This window comes from Xenopus laevis, chromosome 3L (genome assembly GCF_017654675.1).
Source record: "Xenopus laevis strain J_2021 chromosome 3L, Xenopus_laevis_v10.1, whole genome shotgun sequence".
Taxonomy (NCBI): domain Eukaryota; kingdom Metazoa; phylum Chordata; class Amphibia; order Anura; family Pipidae; genus Xenopus; species Xenopus laevis.
In genome coordinates, this window is record NC_054375.1 from 49,031,929 (window position 1) to 49,050,098 (window position 18,170).

An 18,170-nucleotide genomic window follows, 5' to 3' on the forward strand; every position below is an offset into this window, starting at 1 on the left:
AGCAGTGATCATGAACATGCTGCTCACCCAACCTTTGTTGTTGCTCCCAGTGGCCTCAAAGCTGGTGCTTATTTTTGAATTCCAGGCTTGGAGGCAAGATTTGGTTGCATTAAACCAGGTGTCCTGCCAAACAGAGCCTCTTTTAGGCTGCCAGTCTACATAGGGGCTACTAAATAGCTGTTTAAAGCCCTCATTTGACACCCCAGTGACTTTTTGTATGCTTGTGTTGCTCTTTTTATATCTTGAATGTGGCAAACAGGTAAAAAAGGTTGGGGACTTCTGCCTTAGAGGATCATCTACTGGCTAGCTATCTTCACCTTTCATAAAAGGTCAGGATCTCTCAGCTTTATCCCCTGTTTTTTCGCTGCCTCTATGTCTCAAGCCAGCTTTAGAAATATTTGCTTCTCGTTGATATACATGGGTATTTATCTCCCGTTCTCACTGCATTTCTTTGAATAAAAACAAACCGCCACATACTTTGCAGTGTCTGACAGATGTGCCTAACTACAGAGTCTTTACATTGTCATGTGCTCTGAGTCATTAGGTGTTTTCATTTGACATATTACATGAATTACCCAGCTCTACAACTTATTTACTCATCAATGTGTCATAGCCGAGAAAGGTGTTTCAGATTATGTCATTAAACACGTCACTTCCTTATGCAGTCAATCTTTATACGCCACTTTTCATTGTCAGCTTTGCAGGTGGCTGGGTATATAGGAGGAAGGATTAATATCCTATGAACAGTATTACATTCTTTGATATCTGTTTAACCAAAAAAAAAAGCAAAGTTTTCTGGTTTCTTTACAAAACCTGTAAATTCAATGTTGAGAAGCACTTAGTTACTGTTAGAAGGGTCTGCGAATACTGAAATATCTGATTTCTCTTTCCTTTTTTTGTGTTGCGCTCTTTCTTCTTGCTCTGGCATATATTTCATTGATTAATAACATGTGAGAATGCTGGAACAAAGCATCGAAAAAAACAAACATGTTTGAGCTTAATAAAGGAAACAGCCATGTTTTCCATTGTTTTGATCTGTGTGATGTTGAGTCAACCCTGTTACTAGTGGCAATTAAAACCTGGATGTTTTGGCAGCCAAAGCACAGAAACATAGAATTTTCCATTTTAATGAGGATAAATCTGTTGTATCCATAAATAATATATATTCTAATACAGTTACTGGAGTCACTTGTATTTTAGTAGAAATAGTTTATTGGCACTATGAAACTGAAATATGGCCCCTGTCTACTGTGCTTCCTTTTGGGCATGTTTAGTGGTCTGGCCCTGCTCATTCCATGGGTCATGGGGTGGGAGCCACCAGACAGGACCATAAGTGCTGCATAGATTAAGGAGGGTATAACTTAACGTAACAGAGGGCTGCTGTGATTGAGAGAGAGTGCAGAGGAAACATGCATTAGAAACATGCATTAGAAACATTAAAATAGGAGCTATCATTTGGAGCCTTGTCCCCCATTAAAACAGATATATAACATAGCTAAAAACCCATCCCTAAAGTGTAAGCAATATTGAATAATATATGTGGTGCTTTTTTCATTTTAGGTTAAACGTTATTGGGGCTCATTTATAAGTACTGGGCAAACTTGCACGTGGGCTTTCATTCTTCAGCCGGCAGCTGCCTATAAAAAGCCAGTCACTGATTGGTTGCTATGGGTAACTGCCCTGATGCAAATTTTCCCATTGTTTATAAATAAGCCGCATTATCTTTAAAATGCCCCTTTATTAGAGCTTCCTATATAGAGCTATTTTCCAATGAAGGGTGGCTGTGTCCTAAAGGTCCTTGCCAGAAGCGGACGGGAGACAGCCAATCACAGCCCTGCATTCACAAGCAAATACAGGCTTTAGTTCCCTATCAGGTCTGCCTAGCTGCTGATTGGTTACTGTCCTACAGTTCAGTGTGTTGAGTGCTACCGTCGGCTGCTCCGGACTAACTGGGAAAAGAAGTCAGCAGGCAGAAATTTTCAATGTAACCAAAAAACACCACTCTTTTTTAAAACACATTCCTTCTGTATTTAAGAGTATAATGAACTGGCACATTTCTGTTTTTAACATAATAAGTCTCCCTAAATGCCTTTCATGGAGATGGAGATTCAGCTCTGTTATACTTGATTTGAGTCAGAGTGCTTACGATATATTTTAATGTATACTCTAAAAAAAAAAAATGCTTTGTTGAAAGGTGAGTCATTATGATCTGGATAAATGTACATGCCTCAGGCCATAATAGAACGAGTGTTTAATTCATAAGAATGCATGAAGTTGTGTTGAAATCTCATTTGCAAACATCCTCTGGGTTTCCTGGGAAATTGTATCTGATTACTTAGTGCACCTTTACCGTGCAAGTAAATAGCCGCTTCCAATCACCTTCCCACCCTGACGTGTATCTCGCATCATGCAGGGCTTAAGCTGTTTGTAGAAGGGTGTGATGCACTGCTGTTTTTCTTGCCATCAAGGTGTGACCTTAAGAAGTGGCAGTGAATGCAGTGAATTACTTGACACCCAATATGTCGGATGTTGTAGATAAGTGAACTCAAAATAACCCTATTGTGGCATAACGTTCTCTCGACTCATCCCCTGATTGCTTTGTTTCTAGAAACTGCTGTGTTCATTCTTGGTATTGTATCATATTTATTTATATTTGCACCCTGTAGAACTAGGCCAGTAAATACAAAGTGTGGATTTATACAAATGTCACAGGCTGCGAATGTCTCTCTGGCCTTGGACTGCTCCTGAAAGACTTGCACAGCTGAAAGGTCGCATTGTGTGCTGTAACCAAAATATTCAGTCTCGATTCCATCAGAAAGTGCCTTTATGAATTAGAGGGCACGAACACTGAAAGTTTATTTATGCCAGAATATAAGTAGCTTGATACGGACACGTTTGAGAGCCTAGTTATAAGAGGTCAGTGGAGCTCACGAGTAGTCTGGGTACCATAATAATCTCTTAGAGGGCCTCCAGTTGGTCAGCTTTAAAGGACAAGGAAACCCCCCAAATGAATTATGTTGTCCTGAAAGGGCACATTACAAAGACACTTTAGGTACTTAGAGATAATGTCTTGTTTCAATGCTTTTGCTAGAGCTTTGGGCAGAAGCTATACAAATCCAAGCGACAGCCGCACAAACAATTCGCATTAGCTGCAGTTGGAGTCCGGCGCATGTGCTGTAGTCATTCTGTGATCCATAATACAACGATGACGTGAGTGGGGGATATCTCAAATGCTCAGAATTGTTTTTGTGACGTAGAAAATGACGAATCAGGAAAGAAGATGGTGGCTTTAAATGCAGTGTGTGTACTCGCTCCTGACTGAATGTAAGCAGATGTCGGTATTTCAGACGTAAAAGAAAAACCTAGTGAGTTTGTTTTGTAATGGAGGGATTTCCTTGTCCTTTAAAATTAGGCTAGGGCCACACCATACAGATATCGGCCTGTGGAGAAAAGCAGGCTGAGAATCTGCCCCCCGCTGCTCCTCTTGTGCTGTACCTGGAACTATTACCTCTCCTCGGGTTCACAGATTTCAGCGTGTAATGCAAGATGTATCTTAATTCTGTAGATTAGCACCTGAAATCTACTTCTCTCTTTCTTTCTCTAAAATTTGGATCTGATCTCTGGTGCACACCCATCTTGGTGCCAACCCAATATGTCTTGCACATTCTCCTTATGCCTCCACATGCCTAATGACACTGCAAAAAAAAATATATATTTTAACAGAGTTTACTTGCTGCTTTGTAAATGGAGAATATTCACTTCTGTTCACTGTCTGCATTTCTCTTTGTATGTGTGTACATTAAACAATAAATTCAAGCTTTCCGAGCAGAGTCCCACCGGACATTGACATACCTGTGAGATTAGGCACATCAAACAAAGTATTCGCATAGTGCCTCTGCCCAGAGTTCATTCCATGTACTGACCCAGCCCTGCTGCAGAAAGGTCATCGTTGCATAAATATGATCTGTCTCTCTTCTCTCTAAAACATTTTGGTTTCATTGTTGGGAAAGAATAGTTACAGAAGAAACTTTACTGTAGCCTCTCAAAAAATATTCATAAGAACCGTGATAATGCTAATGGCCAACACTATTTCCTCTGGTGTTCCAGGAGATATGATAGTGTCTGAATCTGTTCATGAGATCAGAAGGTTGATCGAATTCAAGCATCCGTTATCCAGAAACCTGTTATCCAGAAAGTTCTGAACCACAGACTCCATTTTATCGAAATTCGTAAAAAAAATGTACTTCCCTTTTTGCTGTAATAATAAAACAGTACCTTGTACTTGATCCAAACTATGATATACTGTCTGTGATTAATCCTTATTAGAAGCAAATAGCTTATTCGTTTTATTGAATGTTCACATGATTTTCTAGTAGACATCCGTTATCTGGAAAACCCCAGGCCCCGAGCATTCTGGAATACAGGTCCCATACCTGTACCATTATTATGTGGCCACATGATATGTGCAGTTTTACCCATTAGAAAAAAGCGAAGCCTGTTCCAGTATGAGTGTTTTCAGGGTCCCGAAGGCTGTGGCACAACAATAGGGAACTAATGTTCGCTGCTGAATCTGACTCTGATTAGGCAATCACTGTATTGCCAGGCATGAATTTCATTGTTTAAATTCCATCCTAGTTTCTCATGTTTTGAACTTAGGCCCCAGCAAAGATTTTGCTCTGACTTCATCATTTTTTTGAGTGTTTCTTGAAATCCGAAACATTGCAAATAGTTGCATTTGTCTTGTGCTGATGGCTTACACTGAAGCCTGGCAAAATCAAACGGCTGGTTCATTACGGTCATTATGGAGGCCCGGACTGGCAATCTGTGGGTTCTGGCAAATGCCAGAGGGGCTGCTGTACGGCTCCATAGAAAGTTATCATATAGTGGGCTGGTAGGAGGCTGTTTGGGCCTCTGTGTACTTTGAATGACAGGGCCTATTTAGAATCCCAGTCCAGGCCTGCCGCGTGCAGCCCGCCATTTCGTTAAATTGAATTTGTGGGTCGCTAGAAGTAACTGATGGATTTCTTTTTCCCCAGCTGCATTAAGTGCTTACACCACATGTGCTATAGATATGTTCGATATTGCTCTCTTTCTTCAGTAATCCTCTGGTAGCCACAATGGGAAATTCTGAGGATTTCTGATCATTCATGACTGTAACTTTAAACACTTTTAAGTGATTACCCTTCCCTTGCCTATACTTAGAAAATCATTGTCGGCAGCGTTGTTACAGTGTTCATCCCCTTCAAATAGGAAATTAGCTAAAGTTACGTTTTTTCGCAAAGTGCGGCGCCCACGGGGACTTACTCGGCCGGGCCCGGGCGGCCCCGGGGCCCTCCCGCGGAGGCCCCGATGAGGACGGATTCGCACGGCCCGCCCCGGCCGGAGTTCCGGGAGCCCGGGGAGAGGAGCCGGCGGCCCGGCCTCTCGGGCCCCCCGCACGACGCCTCCATGCTACGCTTTTTTGGCATGTGCGGGCAGGAAGGTAGGGGAAGACCGGGCGCCCGAAAAAAGAACCGGGGCGTTTCCCACCTCGGTCCCCGGTCTCGGAAGACTCCGCGGTCGAGTCTCGCTCCCCGGCCCGATCGATCTGGCAACCCGCGCCCGGGCAGGGAGGGCCCTCTGCCCGGCCGACCCCCCGGCGGGGCGGCCGCTACACGGGCAGGGAGGCTCCCTCCCGCCTCACCCCGGGCGCGACCGCCGGGCCCCCCCGGCGGCCGGGGGCGCCCGCGCCCACCGTGAGTTCCCCCCGCACCGTCCGACCCCGGCAGGCGCCCGAAGAAGGCCCGGACAGGCGGGGAGCCCGCCCCGGGGGACCCCGCTCCCCCGGCCGCGGACTCCTCTCCCCTGGCCCGGGCCGAGCACCCCGTTTCGCCCGCCCTTTCGCGAGAGAGAACCCAGAGAGAGAGAAATATCGAGATGTTCGATATTGCTCTCTTTCTTCAGTAATCCTCTGGTAGCCACAGCAATGTGAAATTCTGAGGATTTCTGATCATTCATGACCGTAACTTTAAACACTTTTAAGTGATTACCCTTCCCTTGCCTATACTTAGAAAATCATTGTCGGCAGCGTTGTTACAGTGTTCATCCCCTTCAAATAGGAAATTAGCTAAAGTTTAGTTGAGTCAGGAGATGTATATTTCAAAATGTTCTGGATTATGATTTATTTCTGTCACTCTGCATCATTGGCATGTGGATAACTGCTAAGCCTTTACAAATAACAGGGAACTCCTCAAACTATGATATAATTAACTGCTAATTGCCCAATTGCTTCTGTATTTATAGATCTCTTCTCCTGCCCATCCTTATATTCAGGAAGACTTGCCTGTTCAGGCTACACAGGGTTACAGAATCCATGGGGTTATAGAATGTCTGCTTTCCATCCTATTACAGTGACTGCATCCTCCTTGGAATCACAAAAATTCTCTGGACATACCAAGGAAGCCTGTGTTATTTTGCTTGGGGCTCATAGAATAATAACTTTTATCAGGCTTTATATGCGCGCTCTTACAGAGAAATCAATCTCACAGCCGCACATCGCATACAGGATCAGTTATCCGGAAACCCATTGTCCAGAAAGCTCAGAATCCCATGGACTCCATTTTATTTAAGTAATCCAAATTTGTAAAAATAATTTCCTTTTTCTCTGTAACAATAAAACAGTAGCTTGTACTTGATCCCAACTAAGATATAATTAATCGTCATTGGAAGCAAAACCAGCCTATTGGCTTTATTTAATGTTTACATGATTTTCTAGTAGCCTTAAGGTATGAAGATCCAAATTACACAAAGATCTGTTATCTGGAAAACCTCAGGTCCCGAGCTTTCTGGATTACAGTTCCCATACCTGTATATATTACTTATTTATGGTAAAGCATGGGTGCTAAAGGTTAACATTAGAATTTGGTAATGACATTAAGAGGCACATGCAAGTTTTTTTTAAACTCCCATAAATTTGAAATCCGACCAATTGAAATTTATTATCAAAATCAAATTTTTCAAACTCTGACGAATTGAAACGACCCAAAATTCGAACAGAATTTGTACAAACTCGTTTCGATTTTTGGAAAGGCTGCAAACATCTCCATATTGAGACCTGGACCTCTCCCATTGACTTAAACAGCAATTCGGCAGCTTTTAGGTGGCGAATAGTCAAATTCAAATTCTTAAAGGGCCACAGTATGATAAATCTCAATTTCTTTTTAAAGCACTCGAAGCGAATTTGGATAACTCCCTAGTGGAATTTGAGAGTTTTGACCATAAAAAACATTTGAATTAAAATTTTCAAATTTTACCTCTAAATGTTACAAGCTGCAACTAAAGGTTGCTTTACAGGTTAATACTATTAAGCATAGAGCAGGCATCCATTGCTCTAAATTGTTTAACCTGTTTACTCTCCATGGGGAATGTGTGGAATGGTGTATGGGAGATTCATGCTTCCGGCTTGTCTGGGTGCCACTTGCCAAAACTATTGCTTGCAACAGATGCCAAAAATGTGAGCCATTCCAATCACAGGCAACTATCATTTGCGTATAGATGCCTTTTTCAAATAACCATGCTGAACGTCACTTGTGGAATTCATATTATTGCATGCCACACATGTTATACATTAAAATATGCAGTTCTCACTAGCCATCCCATTTTAATCTCTACATTTTGTCTTTTTATTTTCCTTTTGTCCTGTCTTCCGAGCACACAGCTGTTGGGTGTGTCTTGGGGTATTGTGCATGCCATAGGCTTGAGCTGCTTATTTGCAGACCTAGACTGCTTTATGTAACTAGTAACAATGTGCCTTTAAAAATCACGGGTGTATTTAAATCTGCCCTAAACTGTTTTCTGTGGGAGACACCTGGATTGGTACCAAAGCTTGGAACTGGCAGGATCGTAGAACAGCACTTTGCTGGTAGTCTTTGGTATAATGTGTAATTATGTTTGCCTGTGTCACATTGCATCTGTGATATTAGTACAGGTATGGGATCCGTTATCAGGAAACCCGTTATCTAGAAAGCTCTGAATTACGGAATGGTCGTCTCCCATAGACTCCATTATAATCAAATAATCCAGATTTTGAAAGATGATTTCCTTTTTCTCTGTAATAATAAAACTACATTTACTTGATCCAAATTAAGATATAATTAATGCTTATTGGAAGCAACCCCAGCCTATTGGGTTTATTTAATGTTTACATGATTTTATAGTAGAGTTAAGGTATGAAGATCCAAATTACAGAAAATCCATTATCCGGAAACCCCCAGGTCCCAATCATTCTGGATAAATGGTCCCATACCTGTAGTATGTAAAGGTGACCTTTCGCGCACAGATATTATCGTACAATATTCGGTGCGTGTATGGTGGGAGACGAGGCAATTGCTATCGGCAAAAGACTTGGAAAGATGGAAAATTTTGATGGCACCCAAAAATCTGTAAGGGGATACTGCTGATTTGTCAGATAAAGGTAGAATTCTATTGTTTCTACCTGTATATCTGACAATTCAGTTCTTAATGAAAACGAACGATCTTTCCTGAGACCAATTTAGCATTGGCAAGTAGCAGAATTAGCCAGACATGGAAGAGGCACAATGCCCTTTATATTTAGATTTTACAGCTAGATTTGTTGCACTTTATTTTGAGCTCTGTTTTTGTTGCATCTTTGGGCACAGCTTTTGAGGACGTGTAGACTAATCAAATGCAGACCAGCGCTGGGGAGTTGTCGCTATTAAGCCTGTTATGTATCTTATTTCTGTTATTCTGAGTTATCCATCAGCAGTTCTGCAGCTAAGAAGTTATTTAAGCAGCTCCAATATTCTATGAATGCCTTGCATACCATACACACACAGTTCCTTCAAGCAGATAGCCGATTTGCCAAAGCCTTATCCCTCTGGGGAGCAGAATACAGTCTTTGTGTCCTGCAACTGCTGTGTGCCAAGACTTATCTGCATATTTAAATTTACTCCTGCTTTTATTGTTTAAAAGCATGTAACCCCTTTACTTAAACTCTCCAATTCTTGTCTGGGCTTTGTTATTAAAAAAAAAAAAAAAAACGAGGTTTCACAGTAAGGGTCAGGCCATACGAGCAGATTCGGGGAGATTAGTTGCCCCAGCGACAAATCTCCTCTTCTTCGGGGCGACAATATCCCCCCTGCCCTCCGCCGGGTAAAATAAAAATCGCCTTTGCGTGGCGATTCGTTTTCAGAAGTCGCCCGAAGTTGCCGCATGAGGATTTTAATTTTAGCCAGCGGAGGGCAGGGGGAAGGCAGTTTGGGGAGATTGTCGCCCCGAAGAAGAGGTGATTTGTCGCTGGGGCGACTAATCTCCCCGATTCTGCTTGTGTGGCCTGACCTTAAAGCCACAATAGATATTTGTGGCTCATGAGAGAAGTTGGTGTAGCAAGCACCATATAGCCACACAGATTTTTCCAGCAATTGCATTTTACAGAAACAGCCGGAATGGCTTTATCTTTATGAGGAGGGAGATGTTTTTCCCCACTTATTAGCTATGGGTAAACCAACTTGGGGTATATATTTCAACTTCTTCCATGATGCCGACTTGAGGTTGCAACTGGAGAGGCTTCATTGGGAGGTATTATGCAGTAGTGGGATATGTATTTCACAGCAGCTGGAGGTCCTAAAGCCTTAAAATATTGCTGTAAAGCATTTACGAATAGAACCTGACAACTGACTAAACGAAGACTTATAATGAATATTTTACTCTTATGCAAAACACAGTTTGTTACTCTTTTAAAGGGATTGTCCACCTTTAATACACTTAAATATCAGTTTTACTTAAATAAGGCATAAGTATATTGTATCCATTGGGATCCATTGTCCGGAAACCTGTTATTTTGGAAAGGTTGTCTCCCATAGACTCCATTATAATCAAATAATTTTAAAAATGATTTCCTTTTTCTCTGTAATAATAAAACAGCAGCTTGTACTTGATCCCAACTAAGATTTAAGTAATCCTTATTGGAAGCAAAATCAGCCTATTTGGTTTATTTAATGTTTACATGATTTTCTTGTAGACTTAAGATATAAAGATCCAAATTACGGAAAGATTAGTTATCCGGCCTTTTACAGGGGCTTGAGCCAACTGGCTGTTAACATTAGACGTGATTTAACCAATCAAATCAGTCATCTACAACTGACCATGGAGGGATAAGGCATGCTTACTAGTGTTGATGGCACCAAGTTTTGGAAAGAACATCAGAACTGTAGTGCTGCAATTATCACTGCTTAACAAGTAAATAACTTGTTTTCAATGAACACTAATTGTATATGATATACAAAGGTTAATGTAGAGTATTTCTAGCAATGGTGAACATCCCTTTCAAAAAGGGGAATTGGCACTTTCACATTTAATAATAATGTTAATCAGGAAGTTTGTAAAATGGTTTATTGCACACTGGTGCATACTATAAAATGCAAAAAGGTTTTTCCACTGGTGTATAAGTAGTGAAATGCTTTTGTAGGTTGGCAGAAACTGTGTTAAAAAGGGTTTGCGTCATGCATATATTTTGGTTACAAATTTTATTACACTGCCCACTATGATTAGTATTTAGTGCAGTGTATAAACAAATAAAAATGTAACAGTGCCTGATAAGTGCTGTTATTATGGAGCAGCATTTCCCTATTTTCCTACTTTGTACATCTGCTACTGACCTGTCTCCCTACTGACAGTAAACTTCAGCAGTATGTCTGCATCAATGGTTTTGCACCAGGGTGTAGCACAATTTATACAAGACATGTGCCTTTTGCTCTCCAAAGCTTCTTCCAACGCTCTCTCCCTAGTAAAATCCCCCCCACCATATTTTAATTATTGCCTATAAATTCTGTCCTTAAGCTCCCCATAAATGAGCTTCACATTGGCAGTTTATTGGCCATTGAATGGGGCCCTCCTTCGGGCTTCCCCAATGGAAATCTGGCCAAAAGTTAACCAGATGTTGATCGGTGGCTATAAAAACCCCTTTGGATTGAGGACCACATCAGTTTGCTGATGCGACCGCCCATATGCTCAATGTTGTGATCTGATCTATGGCCTTAGGCCCCACAATTGGATCAGCCCAATATCCGCCCACCTTATGGAGGGGAAAACATCATGGAGAGATCTGCACGTTTGGCAAAGTCACCAAATGAGAGGATCTCTACATGTATGGCTAGCTTTACATATGGCTAGCTTTACATCAAACTATCTTAAGATGAATCCACGCATGCACCGTATCCATTGTTTATACATTTGTTGTTGAATCATATTTGTTTTTGCGCCACCCGCTTCATTTTTACATAGGCCTTCCATGTGTTTTGGGTAGCCAGACTGAAGACAAACTACAGTGACGTTTAGGGCAAATGTTATGATACTTATGGTCACTATGAGAACAATGCTTGTAGGGTATTAGCTTGTTAAAAACGCTACCTTAAATCCCTTTATACAATGTTAATGTACATATACACAATTAAATTGCTATGTGCTCAATAAGCGCCTAGTTGAATGGATTATATTCCCCCTTTAAAGGGATGCTGTCATGGGAAAAATGTTTTTTTCAAAATGAATCAGTTAATAGTGCTGCTCCAGCAGAATTCTGCACTGCAATCCATTTCTCAAAAGAGCTAACAGATTTTTTTATATTCAATTTTGAAATCTGACATGGGGCTAGACATATTGTCAATTCCCAGCTGCCCCAAGTCATGTGACTTGTGCTCTGATAAACTTCAATCACTCTTTACTGCTGTACTGCAAGTTGGAGTGATATCACCCCCTCCCTTTCCCCCCAGCAGCCAAACAAAAGAACAATGGGAAGGTAACCAGATAGCAGCTCCCTAACACAAGATAACAGCTACCTGGTAGATCTAAGAACGGCACTCAATAGTAAAAAACCCATGTCCCACTGAGACTCCTTCAGTTACATTGAGAAGGAAAAACAGCAGCCTGCCAGAAAGTATTTCTCTCCTAAAGTGCAGGCACAAGTCACATGACCAGGGGCAGCTGGGAAATTGACAAAATGTCTAGCCCTATGTCAGATTTCAAAATTGAATATAAAAAATTCTGTTTGCTCTTTTGAGAAATTGATTTCAGTGCAGAAGTCTGCTGGAGTAGCACTATTAACTGATGCATTTTGAAAAAAACATGTTTTCCGATGACAGGATCCCTTTAAGGGAACAGTTCAGTATAAAAACTGGGTAAATAGATAGGCTGTGCAAATCAAAATATGTTTCTAATAAAGTTCGTTAGCCAAAAATGTAATGTATAAAGGCTGGAGTTACCGGATGTCTTAACAGAACAGAACACTACTTCCTGCTTTTCAGTTCTCTAACTCTGAGTTAGTCAGTGGGTCTCATTTATAAACACTGGGCAAATCTGCACGAGGGCAATAACCCATGGCAACCAATCGGTGATTAGCTTTTTCAGCCAGCTGTAGGTTGAGCATTGAAAACAATCATAGGATTGGTTGCCATGGTTTACTTCCCAGGTACAAATTTGCCCAGTGTTAATAAATAACCCCCAGTGACTTTAAGCAGGCCACATGGGACATAACTGTTCAGTGAGTTTGCAATTGATCCTCAGCATTCAGCTCAGATTCAAAAGCAACAGTTATGACCCATGTGCCCCTCCCCTCAAGTCACTGATTGGTTACTGCCTGGTAACCAATCAATGGAAACCAAGAGAGCTGAAAAGCAGGAAGTAGTGTTCTGGCTATTATGTTCGACATCCAGTCACTCCAGCCTTTATACATTATATTTTTGGCTAACTATATTAGAAACATTTTGCACATACAATCTATTTACCCAGTTTTTATTTTTACTCTGAACAATTCCTTTAAATCATAATTCTTTCTAAAATGTCATTGGCATCTCTCCATTGCTCATGTACCTGTAATATACGCTGAGATGGAACATGCTACAGTAATTATAGCTGAAGTTGGCGGTAGTCCTAATTCTTTCAAATCTTTTTTTCAATCCCCATTGCTGTAGAAAGACATAAGTGCCACTTGCTTAAGAAGAGTGTTATAAAGCATTAAGTATCGGTACGTGTCAAGATATGCAGCAGAGTTCAGCCTAATGCCAGGCCACTGATAGATCTTGTCTCCAGTTTTTAAGACCTTACTGTTTACCTCAGAAGACTTTGGAAATTCAACATAAAAAAAAAAAAAAAATCACAGATGGTAAAGTCTGTTGCAGAGGGGCTGCATTTCACAACTTCCTTTTAAGGCCCAAGCTGTTATCTTGAGGAAGCAGTTGTATCCTATAGGTCTGCTACAGTCATTGCCTGGCTTGTACAATGAGCGATGGCAATGCACCTGGTTCGGAGTACAGTAAGATGCAGACATCCTGTAAAGTACAATATGGAAGCGGTGCATTTTACACACTTTTTAGGGGCATAAAATTTTACTTCAAAATTAGTACAGTGATTCTTTAAAAAGTAGCAGTTTTTTCCCAGAGCAGAAGAGCTTATTCTTGGTGGAATCCCTAGGACCTGTAAGCCTACTTCTGCAGAATTTGATCTGTGTTTTTGTTTATTGTAATATCCATCCTCCTTTTAGCTTTATCTATCCCACGGCCGGGTGTGGGACTTTAGCTCATACTCCATAGAATCCATTCTCACTTGTACCTGCATTATATTTAGGGTGTCATTGGCTGCCATATAACCGGAAAGAATTGATCTGCCCCGTTCTTAAAGGGATACTGTCATGGGGAAAAAACATTTTTTTCAAAATGAATCAGTTAATAGTGCTGCTCCAGCAGAATTCTGCACTGAAATCAATTTCTCAAAGAGCAAACAGATTTTTTTTATATTCAATTTTGAAATTTGGCATGGGGCTAGACATTTTGTCAATTTCCCAGCTGCCCCAAGTCATGTGACTTGTGCTCTGATAAACTTCAATCACTCTTTACTGCTGTACTGCAAGTTGGAGTGATATCACCCCTCCCTTTTCCCCCCAGCAACCAAACAAAAGAACAATGGGAAGGTAACCAGATAACGGCTCCCTAACACAAGATAACAGCTGCCTGGTAGATCTAAGAACAGCACTCAATAGTAAAAACCCATGTCCCACTGAGACACATTCAGTTACATTGAGAAGGAAAAACAGCAGCCTGCCAGAAAGCATTTCTCTCCTAAAGTGCAGGTACAAGTCACATGACCAGGGGCAGCTGGGAAATTGACAATATGTCTAGCCCCGTGTCAGATTTCAAAATTGAATATAAAAAAATCTGTTTGCTCTTTTGAGAAATGGATTTCAGTGCAGAATTCTGCTGGAGCAGCACTATTAACTGATGCGTTATGAAAAAAATGTTTTTCCCATGACAGTATCCCTTTAAATGGGTTGTTCACCTTCCAACACTTTTTTTTAGTTCAGCTGGTTTCAGATAGTTCACCAGAAATAAAGAATCTTTTCAATTACTTTCTATTTCCTGTTGGTAGCCATCTTTCTAATATTGAAGGTTAAAGTTTTAATTATTCACCTTCTTATGTCTTTCTGAAGCAGCTTTGGGAGGGGGGTCGCCGACTCTGTAACTGTTCTAAATGATACAGCAGTTGATGCATTTGTTTGGCCCTGTGAAGCAGAATCCCAGTTTCATTACAGACCGCTTTTAGAATTGATACAATAGTTGCTAAAATTCCACAGATGCTGCTGAGAAATCGATCTGCTAATGTAGCAAATTATAACAGTTCAGAATCTTCACCGGAACTACTGAACTGCCAGACTGAAACACCAGACATTACACTTGAAACTTTGATTTTGGAAAAACAGTAAAAAAAATGGAAAGTAATTGAAAAAAAAATCTTTATTTGTTCTGTTGCACTTCTTAAGCTAATTGACGATTTTGCTTGCGCATTTCAATCAGAGATTTGTCTTAGACCCTTTCTTGAGTGTTATTTACTTAAATTTGAATGACATTTTTCATGGTGAGAACTGTAATATGGTTTTTAGATGACCCCCTAGTCTTATATCTTACGTTCAGGCCATCGCATCACATGTAAGCACAACACCCTGATCAGTTGTAAGGGCCAGAGAATTTATTAAGCTTCTGATTGTGTTGTAAGGCTTCACAAATCCATTGTGTACCAAAGCTGAAAATTGGGTACCTGCCTCAAACATTTTATATTTTCCCAATCTTTTAACTGTTTAGCAGTAAATAGTAATTTTGTATTAAATCTGCAGAAATAAGTCATGTAGAAGGTGTACCTTGCTGAAGTTGTGTTAACTTCCTTTCACTTTAAAGCAGTTAAGGTATGGGATCCGTTATCCGGAAACCCATTATCCACAAAGCTTCAATTGACGGAATGGCCATCTCCCATAGAATCCATTTTATCCAAATAATTCGAATTTTTAAAAATGATTTCCCTTTCCTTGATAATGAAACAGTACCTTGTACTTGATCCCAACTAATATATAATTAATAGGCATTGGAGGTAAAGCAATAATGTTGGGTTTATTTAATGTAAAGTTATAAGATCCGTAATCAGGAAAACCTCAGGTCTGGAGCATTCTGGATAGCAGGTCCCATACTTGTACAACTGTAAGACCAACAGGAAATCACCCACAAACGTTAAAATTCTCTGTAGGCAAACGGTTTTATATACTGAGAGTAAAATAGGTTAAGCGTTTTTTTCCCTCCAATGATTTAAGTTATTAAGCAGCAAACCATACATTCTTTCATCTGCTTTTTGATTCTACCTGTTCAGGTTGATTATAGTAATTCATTGTTCTGACTGCCTTTAATTTCTTCCAGATAATGATTGAGTTTTGCCCAGGAGGAGCTGTGGATGCAGTAATGCTTGGTGAGTAACAAAAAACCTTTAAAAAGCATGTCTCAACTGTGTTATTTATTAGATTATAATCATACACTTCATAACAAACAGTTACAGTTGTGCCCTTGAATCAGACTAAAGACCTTTCAGATCACGGAATCTTTGCAAGCCATTGTGGGCACCGGCACAGATACCTGATAAGCCGCTTCATAAGCAGACAACATAATGCTCAGAATCATTCTCCGTTCACACTCATGGCAATTGAAACACTGACTGCCACATTTCTGAGCGACATTTGTACAGTTGACTCAGCAGTGCCCTCATGGTTAAATGAATAGGGGGCGATTCTGTGCCTTTTGTTGGCTGCTGCTGCCATTAAATATGTGCCGTTGCCTTAAAGGAAAACTATACCCACAAAATGAATACTTGAGCAACAGATGTCTGTTAATTGGCTCATGTGACCTAAGAAGTATAGTTTGTTTGGTATGTTTGTGTGCACAGTGAATCGTACGATCCCAGGGGGCTGTCCTTATTCTTTAAAATGGCAGTTTTCTATTTATGATTACCCAGTGGTGCATACTACTAAAAAAGTAAATTATTATGAAAATGGTTTATTTACATGGAGCAGGGTTTTACATATGAGCTGTTTTATGCAATATATTTTTATAGAGACCTACATTGTTTGAGGGGGTATAGTTTTCCTTTAAAGGTGACCCCATTCTCAGCAACAAAATAAATGTTCTGATTTCTTAAAACTTGGATTTGATAAATGACAGGTCATTCTTTCTCTCCTCAGAACTTGATCGTGGACTAAAAGAACCAGAGATCAAAACCATCTGTAGGCAGATGCTGGAAGCCTTGGCATACCTCCACAGTATGAAGATCATCCACAGAGACCTGAAAGCAGGAAATGTGTTGCTAACACTAGATGGTGAAATCAAGCTTGGTAAGATATGCTTTTTATTCTTGGCTTAATGTTCTCCTGGTGATATTGGGTGTCAAGTTTACTCGACTGGATCATCCAAGCTAAGATTAAAGGGATACTGTCATGGGAAAAAATTTTTTTTTCAAAATCAACCAGTTAATAGTGCTGCTACAGCAGAATTCTGCACTGAAATCCATTTCTCAAAAGAGCAAACAGATTTTTTTTATATTCAATTTTGAAATCTGACATGGGGCTAGACATTTTGTCAATTTCCCAGCTGCCCCTGGTCATGTGACTTGTGCCTGCACTTTAGGAGCGAAATGCTTTCTGGCAGGCTGCTGTTTTTCCATCTCAATGTAACTGAATGTGTCTCAGTGGGACATGGGTTTTTACTATTGAGTGTTGTTCTTGGATCTTCCAGGCAGCTGTTATGTTGTGTTAGGGAGCTGCTATCTGGTTACCTTCCCATTGTTCTTTTGTTTGTTAGGTGGGGGGGGAAAAGGGAGGGGGATGATATCACTCCAACTTGCAGTACAGCAGTAAATAGTGATTGAAGTTTATCAGAGCATAAGTCACATGACTTGGGGCAACTGGGAAATTGACAATATGTCTAGCCCTATGTCAGATTTCAAAATTGAATATAAAAAAAAATCTGTTTGCTCTTTTGAGAAATGGATTACAGTGCAGAATTCTGCTGGAGCAGCACTATTAACTGATTCATTTTGGAAAAAAGTTTTTCCCCTGACAGTATCCCTTTAAGAAGCTTTGCCCTCATATGTTTTCTTCTATGAAAACAGTGAGTTGAATTTGCCCTTATGGAAATAGACTCAAAGCTACTTTAACACAGTACAGCCTACAGATGTTTACATTTTCAGAGAGTGTGGTATGCTGTAGTGGAATCACAAACCATACTTGTGGCCAATATGTGTTTTGTTCTAACCTCTACTTCTGCAATTTGCCTTTAACCACCCCAAATAATATAACCTTACAAGTGTATATTTGTTTCTTAGCCAGCCTGCCTTTGGCCTGCCTGTAACTGGGTGTGACCGAATTTTGTTGTGGTTTAAATGTGCTAAAGTAAGATTCCCCCCCACACACACACGCACAACCACAGTTCGCAAAATAAAAAGCCAGCTCAGAAATTTCCCATGTCCCAGTGCAGAGAGGAAGATCTTAAACTGCAGTGATCACTGACACAAACCATTTCTTAGAGTAGCTCAGCTGTGCAAAATCTGCCTTATGTAATGATCCAGCTACATATTGTGCCCAGTCTCTAGCAGTTTCATATTATCCCTTTAGTTGTAGTGAGAATGCTCCACCACTCTTTAAAGGAGAAGGAAAGTCTGTTTGCACTTGGGGAAGCCAAATGTGATTTATTGACTTATCTGAAACCATGGGCCAGTGCTCCTATCGGCAGAAAACTGCAATGGCCCGGGGTTTTTCTAGCAAGCACCACGGAGAGATCTTCTTCCTGCTTCCTCTTTCTTCACGAGTTTGCACA

At 40.6% G+C, this 18,170-nt stretch overlaps 1 protein-coding gene across 1 annotated transcript in view; it reads left to right on the plus strand.

Moving 5' to 3' along the window:
- stk10.L (serine/threonine kinase 10 L homeolog) overlaps positions 1 to 18,170 on the plus strand; it is a 67,876-nt gene that overhangs the window by 19,316 nt on the left and 30,390 nt on the right. The window contains exons 3-4 of the mRNA XM_018252161.2: positions 15,726 to 15,774; positions 16,541 to 16,690. Coding sequence (XP_018107650.1) covers positions 15,726 to 15,774; positions 16,541 to 16,690 — 199 coding nt within the window. The remainder of the gene's footprint in view (positions 1 to 15,725; positions 15,775 to 16,540; positions 16,691 to 18,170) is intronic.